At 38.3% G+C, this 12,989-nt stretch overlaps 1 protein-coding gene across 1 annotated transcript in view; it reads left to right on the top strand.

Moving 5' to 3' along the window:
• Positions 1-12,989, top strand: part of c4b (complement 4B (Chido blood group)) — a 111,734-nt gene that overhangs the window by 37,414 nt on the left and 61,331 nt on the right. Inside the window, exons 13-19 of the mRNA XM_039768726.1 lie at positions 5,781-5,966; positions 6,122-6,274; positions 7,001-7,127; positions 7,224-7,295; positions 8,890-9,096; positions 10,061-10,169; positions 10,429-10,499. Of these exons, the coding sequence (XP_039624660.1) occupies positions 5,781-5,966; positions 6,122-6,274; positions 7,001-7,127; positions 7,224-7,295; positions 8,890-9,096; positions 10,061-10,169; positions 10,429-10,499 (925 nt within the window). The remainder of the gene's footprint in view (positions 1-5,780; positions 5,967-6,121; positions 6,275-7,000; positions 7,128-7,223; positions 7,296-8,889; positions 9,097-10,060; positions 10,170-10,428; positions 10,500-12,989) is intronic.

The raw sequence follows: 12,989 nt of genomic DNA, 5'->3' as shown, positions 1-12,989 counted from the left end.
GTTGTAGCAAATATTTGTAACTCGTTTGGAAAGCAGCCCGGACACAGACAGGCAGACACTGATGGTTCATCCGACACACGCTCCAAATTTACAAAGTGCTACAAAACCCCAAACAACTCCCCCAAAAGTCCAGGCCTCTACCCAATGCTACTTTCTCTTCTGACCGCCTTTACTCCTCTCCACCGACTTCCGTCCTCTTCCACCAAACTCCAGCCATCAAATGGAGGGAGGCGATCCCTTTTATAGTCACCCGGATGTGCTCCAGATGCCTCCCGATAATCTTCCACCGGCACTCCCCAGTGTAGCGGAAATACCGGCTGCGCACCCGGAAGGACTCCGGGTGACCTTGGTCGTCTTCCTCCCAGCACTTCCGGGTGTGGTGGAAGTGCTGAGGACCAGGGCTTTCCAGGCATTGGGGTGCCCCCTGGCGGTGACCACGGGCCCCTATAGGATTGAGTTTCCAAGCTCAGTTCCCGTGGTCCCCAAAGCCACCAGGGCGGTCGCCCCCTCATGGTCTGGAGGAGGTGTAATCCCTCTTCTGGTCCTTCCTGGCATTCTGGCTGGGTGCCACCCCCAGCCGCTTGCCACACTTGTATGTGAAAATGTATTAATTTGAAGCTTAGCAATTACTTTAGAGGTGCATTGTCAAACTAGTAGAAAAACTGTTAAGGCAAGTAGATCTTGCTTCCTGATACTGTTTGCTTCCTGATACTGATTGCAGGATACAAATATTCTATGAATGTCCGTGGCAGTTTAGAGAACACATTCAAGGTAATTAATATTAATTAATATGATGCCAAAATATGCAGCAAAACTTAGGAAAGTTACTTTCATACCCATAAGAAGTGCTGAGGCAGCGGTGTTTTGTCACAAGCACAATTTACAAAATTGACACAGAAAGAATGCTGGTTAGTTCCTCTTCAGTAGTTCATTAGTGAGGAGGAGGTGGATATAAACTTCTCCCCACCACCACACCCCTCTGATGTCAGTGTCAAAAAAATTCCAAACCAATAATATCCAAAGCCAGGAAATCACACAGAGTCCAAAAGCCTACTGGTTTCAGTTTAGACTTTTATTAATGATAATCAAAAGCCACGTTCTGTCAGCACACAGAGCTGTTGTTTCTGAGTACAAAGATATTTTTATATGTAGCTTAACATAGATAAGAAACCTTGACATGCCTGGTATTCTAACGGACATCACCTAAGGTCATTTTGCCCTATGTTTATGCCGTCTTCTCATTAGTTGATGTCCATCCATGTCCCTTATTCATTATGCTAATGATTAGCACCTCTCAGAATTGTGCTGCCTTTGTCTGGTCTATTTTTCAACCATGGCTTTGTATTGCTAATCTATCATCCAGTCTTTGGCATTGACGTTCAGGGTGTCATTTTACATTGGTGGAATGGGTACATGTAAGACAGTGTACTGTATATCAGTGCATTCCAGTGCTTAAACCATATTGGTGAGATTACAATATATGTCTCTATTATAAAAAAATCCTGGGACGAGACAAGACTTTTAGTTTGGGAAATGACGTGACTTTTTCAAAGAGATACTTTCAAATCCTGCAAGATGAGACTTTATGCCAAGTGATTTAACCACGCCTGGGGCTGGAAATAAAAGGCAAAGAGCAGATGACAAAGTAGAATGTCATAAAGAGTTTCAAAACGTTGGCATGATACACATGCAGAGCAGGTTAGAGATAATGAAAGTACTAAAATTCAAGTCTCAAAAAATGATAGTAAAGATTGCATTAGCGCAAACAAAAGGAAATTATTACTCGGTGAAATAACGGAACAGATTGATTATATTGTTCAATTTAAACTTTAAGTTGGAGACATGTAGGTTGTCTAATTTGTGTTGCCATCAGGGAAATGTACTGTTTCATCCCAATGAAGAAGCGTATCCAAGAAGTAAAAGATTTGTTGTTTGGTGAAAGTGAAATCCTCATACGCGAGTGGTGGAGACACAAAGTGGCTGGTGCGTAGCACAGGACGGGGTTGGCAAACAAAGCGAGTAGCGGGTGAAGCCCCTAGTACTTTAAAAATAATAACATCGTATAAGGTACAAAATCACATAGTGAAACAAGTGCTTAACTAAAATAAGTGCTTAAACATGGTATGCAATTTCTGTGCATACTGTATATAAAAATTTCTAGTAAATATTTATGTATGTATATTTCCATACCAGTCACCTGGTCATATCACCATATGATGCTTCCTTCACTGACCAGTGTGGTCTTCTAGACAGATGCAGTGTGAGATTCATGTTGTAGGCAGGGCGAATGCTGTATATTTTAATGCACTATTACACTGCCATCTATTAAAGTGGGGAACTGCGCCCTGCCATGCTCTCCTGCCAGTTCTTGTACTCTTTCGGCATCACCCAATCATTAGGCATCCCAACCAGGTATTACCCCCATTTAGTCCATCCTTCCATGTCTATGCATCCCGGCTGGGTAAGAACTCTACCTCCATCCTAGGCGGGACACCCAACTGTCATCTGGGGTATGTAGAACAAGCTCTAAAGCATAGGATTTATTCGCACTTGACAGATCATTTCGTAGAAATACAGAGACAGTGAGTGGAAAGGGAGGAAATAGGTTATGGGTAAATTAGGTTGGTAAATCACATACTGACCTACATTTTTACCCAGGGCTGCATTAGTGAAAGGGAGTGAAGTAAATTGTCTTAATAATCAAACAGATATGTAAGAGAATGTTCAGTCAGTATTATAGACATATGGATTGCATTTAGTACTGGGTATTGGGATGAGAAATCTTTAAGGCAGAATGCTCTTTAATTTAGAAGGCAGCAGTTTCATGGGCTCGTGTTCTGTCATCAATTTCTTAGCAAAATCCCAGTATTCCCACACAAACTACATCTATGATGTAGAACCATTTGCCTATGAAAAGCTGTAAAAGTATTTCAGATTACAGCAATAGCTTGAAAAAATTATTCAGATCCCCCTTCTTACTGGGAAAATGGCACTGTGCACTTTAAAGGCCTTCATTTATGACCCCATCAGTTTTTGTCAGTTTTTCCGAATGTAACTACAGCCACCAAATGGTTCCTGTCTAAGGACAGTGTAAGTTTAATGTTCAATGGAATTCTATTATGGTGTTTGGTCATATGAATACTGTATTAAACTGCTTGGTGTAAGTAAAATGTTCTACAGGTACGTACTTGTAAACTGGAGAAAGGGGAGATGTAGTTTCCTGGTTGGATATAATAAAGAAGATGGCTCAGTAAGGTTCATGCACAGTTGTCTCGTTGATACATCATAGATAAGTCCTACAAACCCTCTTTCCTCAAGCTTATATCTCATTATAGAGTAAGAAAGTGTCTAGATTCTGTCACTCACAACAGCACATCCTGGACAGGGAGGAACGCTGGTTTGAGCGTGGAGTCAAAGAGGCCATTTACATGAAAAATGAATGACCATCTCTGAACTGAAGAGGGGGCCTAAGGGTACATCTCTCACCATCTTACAATGCGGTGATTGCAGCCATTCCCCAACTCTCTGTGAATGCATTTGCATATCATTGATCACGCGGCTTATTGTTAGTCAATGGTGCTTGTTCGGTCATTAGGCCAAGGTACTGTTTATAAGGTTGGAGAAACCTGCAGTCAACTGAAACTGAGGAAGTCACTTGGATGAGTAATGAAACATATCGGGAAAAAAAAACTATGCCCAGATGAACAGAATCAACTTTCTAGAATCATTAGTGGTGTTAAAGGGGTGGCCGTTTCCTAGGATACTAAAATAAATCTCAAATAGTTGTTATTCTTTAATAAAGTTTTTTAAGGCCACTGCTAATGTAGATATGTTAACAATCAACAAATGTAATAATTAAACCCATCCTGATTTAAACAACTCTTCACTTGTATGTTCCCTACCCTTAAAGCAAACCTGTCATTCTGGGTAGGCCTAAGGGTGCAGTTCCCACCCTATCAGGCTGATAGAGCCATCTATTAATGATGTTTTATGGGTGAAAATACTGTTTTTGTAATTAAAAAAATAACATTTAATATACAAATTATAAGAATTAAACAGATTTGTTTTTGATCCATAATTATGTTTATTGCCCATTTTGGTTATTTGTCTTTGACATTCACTCAGCATTATGGTAAGTGGGAGCTTGTGCGTACGTGCAAAGTTGCTAATGTAGATTGTTGATCAATACTTTTAAAACCTTAACATAATCCCTGAATGCACCCTAATAACAGGCAGATTATACCTTTTCTAATTGATTAAAAAAAATAAGAAAACCTTATTTTGTCAACAGTTACAATAAGTAAGGAAACAAACTAAAAACAAAAAAGCAGAGTTACTTGTGTACTTTTGATAATTTCAAAGTTTTAAATGTCTTAAGGTAAGGGTGATTTACTTCATATAGTTACTTTAAATTATGAGCAATTTATAATTTTTCACTTGGCAGTATGATTATAGCTCTAAAAAACACAATTATAGATGTTGGTTTGTAGATCCCCCAGCTTAAATGTCAAACTTCCTCCATGCTTAACATGGCTATAACATTGACTCTGCTTTTATAAATTTAATTGAAGGAAGGCAGCTGATTCAGTCGGTTTGTAAGATCCAGAACAGCCATATCATCTGTATGTCTTATTGAAGTTCCGTCACTGATGTTACAAGCTACTCAGCTCTTTTTTTTTAAATTATTGAATCACTAGCCATGTGTACCCAACTACGTTGCGCGTGTTAAAGTTGTCTGTGAAGGGCTCCCAGTTTAAATGCGGCTGCCAGTCGTGAACTGGGCCCTTCGTCGCACAGCATTATGATTTTTTATAAGGGAAACAAAATTACAAAAGAAATCCCTTGGACATTGATTCGATAGGAACGGCCTACTCGGAATCACTGTCCGAATTGTAATTATGTAGTGTTGTAGGAGCATTTCTGCTTCTGTCCGTTCACAGTCCGTCTCGTTTTCACAACACTATCGTTTCCTCTCACGATGTCTTCTCAACCTTTCTCCAATCTCGCAGGTTGCTTTGTGGCAATCCAAAGAGTAAGGCAATATACACGGAGCAATGGTTATAAAAGGGGGACACATAGGTATCCAGGCTCTTTAAAGCATAAATAGGGATCACTTCACTGACATGTGAGCAAGCCACGGTACAACTGTGAGACGCGCAGTACTTGCCGGCTACAACGTAACAATAACAATTTCTGGAACGTGCTGTTATGTTGTCATTCATTTTACCCACTGTCTTTCTTTCATTCATATGTTACGTAGCCACGTACCTTTTATCTTTGGCCATCTCATTCTCTAACCAGGGCTCAGGAGCTAACCAGCGTAACACTGTCCACCACCCCTTTCGTCATTAAGGTACATTGTTGACATCCGTGAGTAACAACAACGTACTAAACTGGAAGGTGGTTTACTCATGCGTGGAATTCGCGGACAAACAAAGATCAAGATCTAAATGAAGATCTCCTTAGTTAATTTAAAGCACAACAATTTGTTTAGTTTGAATGTCTGTGTTTTGAGGTGTGACTGGAGTACTACAGTCTTCAGTAGTATAAGCCTGGAGGAGATTCTTAATACAATGCCTATGTTTTAGCTGTCTCTCTACTGCCATCTACTGCTTCTTCTTCTAATTCATTCGCGGACAAACAAAGATCAAGATCCAAATGAAGATTATATATAGAGATATTATTGTATAGAAGGCTAAGGTGATCACATAATTATGTTTCATTAAATGTTTTTGTTTTGATTTATATATATCTTTGACTTGAGTTTGTTTTCTCTGCAGTTCATCAGCAAAGGACAAATTCAACTTGTGGGCAAAGTGGAGAAGACCGCCTTGACACAAATCAGTCAACCGGTGACCGCAAATTTGGTCCCTTCATTTAGGATTATTGCCTACTACTACACTCAGAATAAAGAGATTGTGGCGGATTCTGTCTGGGTGGATATACAGGATAGGTGTGACGGTCAAGTAAGTTTCTTTCTTTTTGAAGGTCCAAGGGATGAGGCCAGTTTGTGTAATCTAACAAACTATTAGTTCAGAACAAAGTGTGATGTGACTTTTAGCACAAAACTAAAAGTATAGCCAGTTCTTTCAACAAATCTGTTGTCCTCTTAATTCTGCAGCTGGAGATTAAAACAGATAAAAATGAATATTCACCAGGAACCAAAATAAGTGTTTCGCTTGACACAGGCAGTGATAACCCTAAAGTAGCCTTGTTGGCTGTGGATAAGGCAATGTATGCATTTAAAAAAGACAACAAAGTGACACTGAAGCAGGTGAGATATTTTGTGATATACATTTGCCATAATTATTATTTTTTTACATTTTATTTTAATTTGTTTGATCTTAAGAGTGACACGACTAGACTGGGGAAGTAGAGGTTATTTAAATCAGGAACAAACACTGGATAAGATGGTATTTGTTCATTGTCAGACACACTCATGAACTTGACCAAAATCACTTATACTGAGCCAGTTCAATGTCTTTGAGATTTTGTAAGAAAAAAAATTAATGTAAGGAACTGATGCAGCTATAGGACAAATATCAAATAGAGTTTAGGTCATGGAAAATATCACTTGACATACTAGTGATTATGCCAACATGCTGAAGATCTATTAAATTATTACATACAGTATCCTTTACATAAATAATATACAAATTTTAACAGTACATTAAGTGCCCAGGGTGGCATGATGGCTCAGTAGATAGCACCTCTGCTTCACACTTTGATCTGGCGCTGCCTGTGTGAAATGTGCATGCTTTTCCTGTGCAAAAATCCATAATCTTCATTATCTCAAAGATCTGAGTATTAAGTTAATTTGGCAACATAAATTTGAACATAAAGAAGGTTTGGATATGTTTGTGACATAATGGAGCTTGAGTCCAGTTTAATAGGAATAAGGACAGTCTCCATGACAAAGAATTGGATAATCGAATGCGGTTAGTCAATATTTGGACTTAATTTCAATGACTGAATATCAAAAATCTTTCATACTCTACAGGTTTTTGCAGCAATGAATTCTTATGATTTGGGGTGTTCCTTTGGGGGTGGATCAGACAACGCTGTTGTATTTAATGATGCTGGGCTCACATTTATATCAGACTCTGTAGTTTCAAACATGAGAAAAGGTGAGGTGCCATATACAAATTTATTCTTGTGAACACTTTATTATGTGTAAGTTAATGAAAACCTGGCCTGTAACTCATACTATGACTCATTTACAGATTACAGCTGTCAGGCTGGATTCAGACGGCAGAAGAGAAGCTTCAATATGCAGCAGGAGATGCAATCCAAAAGTATAAGCAGACATTTTTTCCCCTAGCTTTCTTTATATTGATTACTGCTTTCATTCTTTTCCTACACATATTGCCAGGCTAACATGGGCTTTACATATTCAACATAGGCCAACCATTTTGAGATATTTATTTACTGGTTCTGGAACATTTGCTGGAAATGCATTTGAAGCCAGACTTAAACTGATTCGGTTTTAGCTATGCTTAGGATGCTTCCTGGTTACTTGTGAGAAAGAAACATTATACTTGTATAAATACATATGCAATCAGTGGCTAGCTGCAAGGGTGTCACAATCTGCCTACTGTTTTTAAATAGTTTCTAGGTATATTTCAGATTTCTCCTTTCAACATGTTTTTAACAATGTTAAAAATTAAATGTGTTTTCCTGTGGTGACATCTTATTTTTCTTATGAGCGACCTTCATTTTGAGATGTTTGTGTTCACGGTTGCTAAGCTACTGCTAGTTAAGCTCAACTAGGAGGATGCGCGTTATGACATCAACAGGTCAAAGGTAAAACAGATCAGTATCATGCATTTCCTAGTTGTCCAGGTTTGTCAATAGAAATTAAAACTTTTGCTTGATTTCTTTGAGTTTTGATTTGTTGTTACTAACTTTTTCCTGTATCTTGACTACATCCTTTAATTTATGTCTTGTCCATGTTTCCAAAATCTTTACCAGTTTTTGATTCTATTAATACCCTTAACAATGATTATGGCTTCTCATTCTATGATTGTTTCCTTGATTCTACTTCCTGTTTTGATCTTGGCTAATTTGTACTACCAACTTTTGTTTTCTGATTCCATTCTCATGTCATTTAATGCAGTCAGTACAAGTTGCTGTCCCAGCTTATAATGACTGAATTCCCTTTTGACTTTTCTTCTGGTGTGCCTTCCATGTGTTCTTCCACAGTGTCAACTTATTTAGTGACTCCAAATTTAAAAATTTTATTAAAAGCAGTTGTTGCTTTATGTATTTACTCCAGTGGCCATGTGAACCGTGTCTTGTACTTTTTACATCTATAATAGATGCTAAGATCTCCACAACCGTGTGTTTGAAAAAATGGATTCCAGAAATGGATTGGCAGCTCCAGCTCTCTGTTGATATACTGTATTTAGTGATGTGAACATGCATTTCCTGTTTGCTTGGTGTTTGGAAATTTTATACTTTTACTTTATATATTACCTTTACTCTGTCAATGTAATTTTATAATTTATTTTTAGCTTCAAAAATTTAAATCAACATGGTCTTTGATGACTAAACCAAGACATCATTTACCTTTTTGTTCAGCAGTATTCTATACTAAGTATTTGATGTTATTTATTTCTATTGTTTTAGTGTTAATCTTCCTTCCTGCTGTTGTTTCCGTCCTGGGTATGACGTTAATCTGCATCCATCCCTACATGTAGGCCCTTCAACCTGCAGGGAAAAACTTGGGGGTTGGTGGCAGAATTGGCACTCCACCACCATAAAAAAAAAACTCACATCGTTCCAATCCATCTAAACTAGTGTGGTGCTGAGGTGTCACCCGTTGCATGGCTGGCATCCTCTCTCTCCTGTCTGCTGTTATTCATGCATTACTCCACTCTTTTTTGACAGTTAACACATTCTCTAGTGACATACTCAAACGGTGTTGCAAAGATGGTTTTACATTAATCAACATGAAGATTACTTGCGAACAGAGGAAAGCGAAAGTCAAAGATCTAGATCCAGAGTGTAAGAACGTTTTCTTCAGCTGTTGTGAACTGGGAGAGACCCTACGTCGGAAGCAAAGAGCATTGAGGAGACTTAGTAGTGTGGCCCGAAGTAAGTCCAAATAAAAACAAGTCATAAATAATGCAAAGTTAACTATTGTGTCATTCTAAATAACAAAGTTCCTCTTAAATAATCCTACTAAAATTCCTTATAACACATTCTAATTGTTAACTGAGAGTCTCAGTGCTTGTGTTCCAAAGCATGCAGTCCTGAAAATACCCACTAGAGGGGGAACCATCAAACCTGGCTAGTAGCAAGTGCAAACATAAATTCATTCTATGCAAAAAAAATATTCTTCACAAGAAAAGTGCTCTGTAATGCTGTGCAGTTCCAAAAAGGACAAAAGGTTTGCCTGTTAAAGGTAAATCCAACAGCAAAGCTCCAATACAGCATCCAAAGATTGGTGAAAAGATAGAACAATAAGGTAAAAAAAATCAATAAATAACAAAATACAGCTGAAAACACAAGAAAACTCACCAACTTCCTAGTGCATTTGAAATGAACTACCAGGAACTGAGGTAGACCCTTCAAATTTTTAGGGCTGATGACAGTTCCTTCTGGTGGTCGGCAGGTGGCTCCGTCTTTTGTGAGACCACCCACAAAACACATGGAACATAACAAAAGGCAGCTTATATACATAGACAAAATCAAGAATTTGAGCCCCAGCCAGAGACATGACACTAATGAGGAGGCCTGGAAGGTGGTTTTGATCGACCAATTTAAATATATATCATGGTGGGCTAATATGTCATCTAGCTGTGGCTAGAATAGGAAATAGTTGGATAAAACCTGAACCCAAGACATCATGAAATTCAAATTCTTTTTCTGAACATTACTGAAGACTCCAACCTGCTACAGTATATATGAGTGCAGTCTTTAAGACAGGTCTAAAGATTCATGGGTAAAATCCAAAATATGGTGCTCAATTATTTTCCAGAAAAATAAAAATTAATACATTTGTACCTTGTAAAATGTTCTGCGATAATAGCCCTGCTTTTTTTCTATCATTTGTCAGCTTTAGATGAAGATGATGAAGATTACTTTGATGAAACCTCTGTTAGAGTAAGGCGCTTTTTTCCTCCCAGCTGGTTGTGGACAATCCTCAGTGATCCAAATCGAAAACTGTAAGTGTCTTCTTGCAGTATGCCATTACTCTACTATGTGTGACTAACAAAATGAGTATGTTGTCCTTATTTCACCATTACTGTTTATTAGCAGGTGGAGAAGCAGACTCCTATATATTTGCAGATTCTCACACTCAGTATTTAATTTTGTTATGTGCTCAGTCTCATTTTATGTCTAGTAAGAGAGTGGTGCCTGGTTAGTTTTTTAAATAGTAATGAAGTAATCTTATACCTTAAATTTGAAATTATTTTGTTTCAGCTTTAATGGGTATGTTCCTGACTCTATTACAGACTGGGAGGTCCAAGCCATTAGCTTTTCTCCAGATAAAGGTAAGTATAGCTCTGTGGTACAGTACGTGTTATGAATTGCCATATTGCACTGTGTGGAAGCAAGGTCACCCTCACACTCTAGAATTGTAAAAATCGAGGTGGAACAGGCTTAAATAATATAGCAAATGAATCTGAAGTTCATGCTGTGAGCTCAGAGTCAAGCTGTTTTAGCACAAGGTCAAAATAAATTAAACAAAAACTGGATAAAAATAAAGAATGGTTAGAAAAATGGGCATACAGTAGGTCAGAACAAAGAAATCTGAATTCTCAATCGTCAAAATGCAAAATGAAACTTGAAAGTCAAGCATTCCTAGACAAAAGTTTCTAACTGCTGTAAGATCATTTCCTTAGGTAACTAACATCCAAAGCATATTTAAAAATTAGAAATGATATGAAAAACATTTGCACATACAGTCAAAGTGAAAAGTATGTGAACCCTTAGGAATTCTCTCTATTTATGTCTAATTCTCCTATTAAACATGTTCGTATCTTCATGTCAGTCACAATAATGAACAAACACAGTCTTCTATAACTAAAGATACACAGATTTTCAAAGATGTTTTGACCATATTGAATAAATCATTCAAACTGTAAAACTGAAGGTTGGAAAAAGTAAGTGAAACCTAAGCTAATGGCTTTTTAAAAAGCTCATTGCAGTCCGAATTTAGCACACCTGGAGTCCATTTAATGAAACAAGTTCAGAGGTGTGGTCCAGAATTACTTTGATTGATCAAAAACACTATAAAGTTTGAGTGTGACCTTTTGACAAGAAGCATATCTAGATGGGAATCACGCCTCGCACAAAAGAGCTGCCTGAAGAACAACGATGGAGAATTGTTAATCTACATAAGGCTGGAAAGGGTTACAAAGTCATCTCAAAGATTTTAGATATTCAGTCTACTGTTAGGCAAGCTGTCTATAAATGGAGACAATTTGGGATTGTGGCTAGTCTGCCTAGAAGTGGACGACCTGACAAGATGACCCCAAGAGCACAATGGAAAGTCTGCAATGAGGTAAAGAAGAACCCTAGAGTAACAGCAAAGGACTTGAAGGAGTCATTAGAACTGGCTAACATCTCTGTTCATGAGTCAACTGTATGCAAAACATCAAACAAGAAAGTAGTCCAAGGCAGGACCCCAAGAAGAAAGCCACTGCTATCAAAAAAGAACATTACTGAATGCCTGAAGTTTGTGAAAGAGCACTTGGACACTCCACAACGGTACTGGGAAAATGTTTTGTGGAGTGATGAAACCAAAATTGAACTATTTGGGAGGAACAAGCAGAACTTCATTTGATATAAAAAGGTCACTGCATATCAACATCAAAACATCATCCCTACAGTAAAGTATGGTGGAGGGAACATCATGATGTGGGCCTGCTTTGTTGCATCAGGGCCTGGACAGCTTTCCATCATTGAGAGGAAAATTAATTTACAAGTTCATCAACAAATTCTCCAGGATAATGTCAGAGTGTCTGTCCGTCAACTTCAGCTCAGAAGAGGCTGGGTGATGCAACAGGACAATGACCCCAAACATCACAGCAAATCCACAGCACAATGGCTTCAGAAGAACAAACTCTGCCTTTTGGAGTGGTCCAGTCAGAGCCCAGATCTCAATCCTATTGAGATGCTGTGGAATGACTTGAAGAGAGCCATACACAGAAGACAACTAAAGAATATGGAAGAGTTAAGGCAGTTCTGCAGGGAAGAATGGGCTCAAGTTCCCCCTGCACGATGTGCAGGTCTGATCTGCAGTTACAGGAAGCGCCTGGTTGAGGTTATTGCTGCCAAATGAGGGTCAACCAGTTATTATATCCTAAGATTCACTTACTTTTTCCACTACCACTGTGAACGTTGAATGTGTTTGTAAAATAAAGACATGAAAGAGTAGAATTTTTTGTGTGTCATTGTTTTAAGCACATTATTTATATCAGTACCTGGGACTTAGATGAAGATCAGATCACATTTTATGACCAATTCATGCAGTGAACCAGATAATTCCTAGGGGTTCACATACTTTTTATTTTGACTCTATTACCACACTACAAATTACAACATAGCAAAGCCAAACGTCCTTTTACTATACAGATTTTGAGCTTGATATACAGCAGCCAAAATGCTAGGTAAAAGTCATAGTCAAAAAGATCTTAATATGAAACTAGTCAGGTTCAAAAGAGATGGCACCTTGCAGGGAAGTCTCCCCTTTATATTGGCCAGACCGGAAGGGGCGGGGCTTCTGTGGATTCATTGGACTCAGGGAAGAAATTAATTGAAACAGGCAGAGTCACAGACAAATACTGTCAGGAGTCTAGACACCTCAAGAAGTGCACTAAATCTATAGTCAACTGAATAGTTATAGTTAACTGAACAATGAAGGAGGTTGTGAATTTGTGTGTACCATGTTGGAAGTCTATTACTGAAGCAGCATCTCGGTCTAGAGTGTATGTACTGTTAAGAATGACTGATGTCTTAAACACCATGATCTTTTTGTG

This window comes from Polypterus senegalus, chromosome 11 (assembly GCF_016835505.1).
Source record: "Polypterus senegalus isolate Bchr_013 chromosome 11, ASM1683550v1, whole genome shotgun sequence".
NCBI classification, from domain to species: Eukaryota; Metazoa; Chordata; class Cladistia; order Polypteriformes; family Polypteridae; genus Polypterus; species Polypterus senegalus.
The sequence above is the reverse complement of the archived record's forward strand: the minus strand, read 5'-3'. Positions and strand labels throughout refer to the sequence as shown.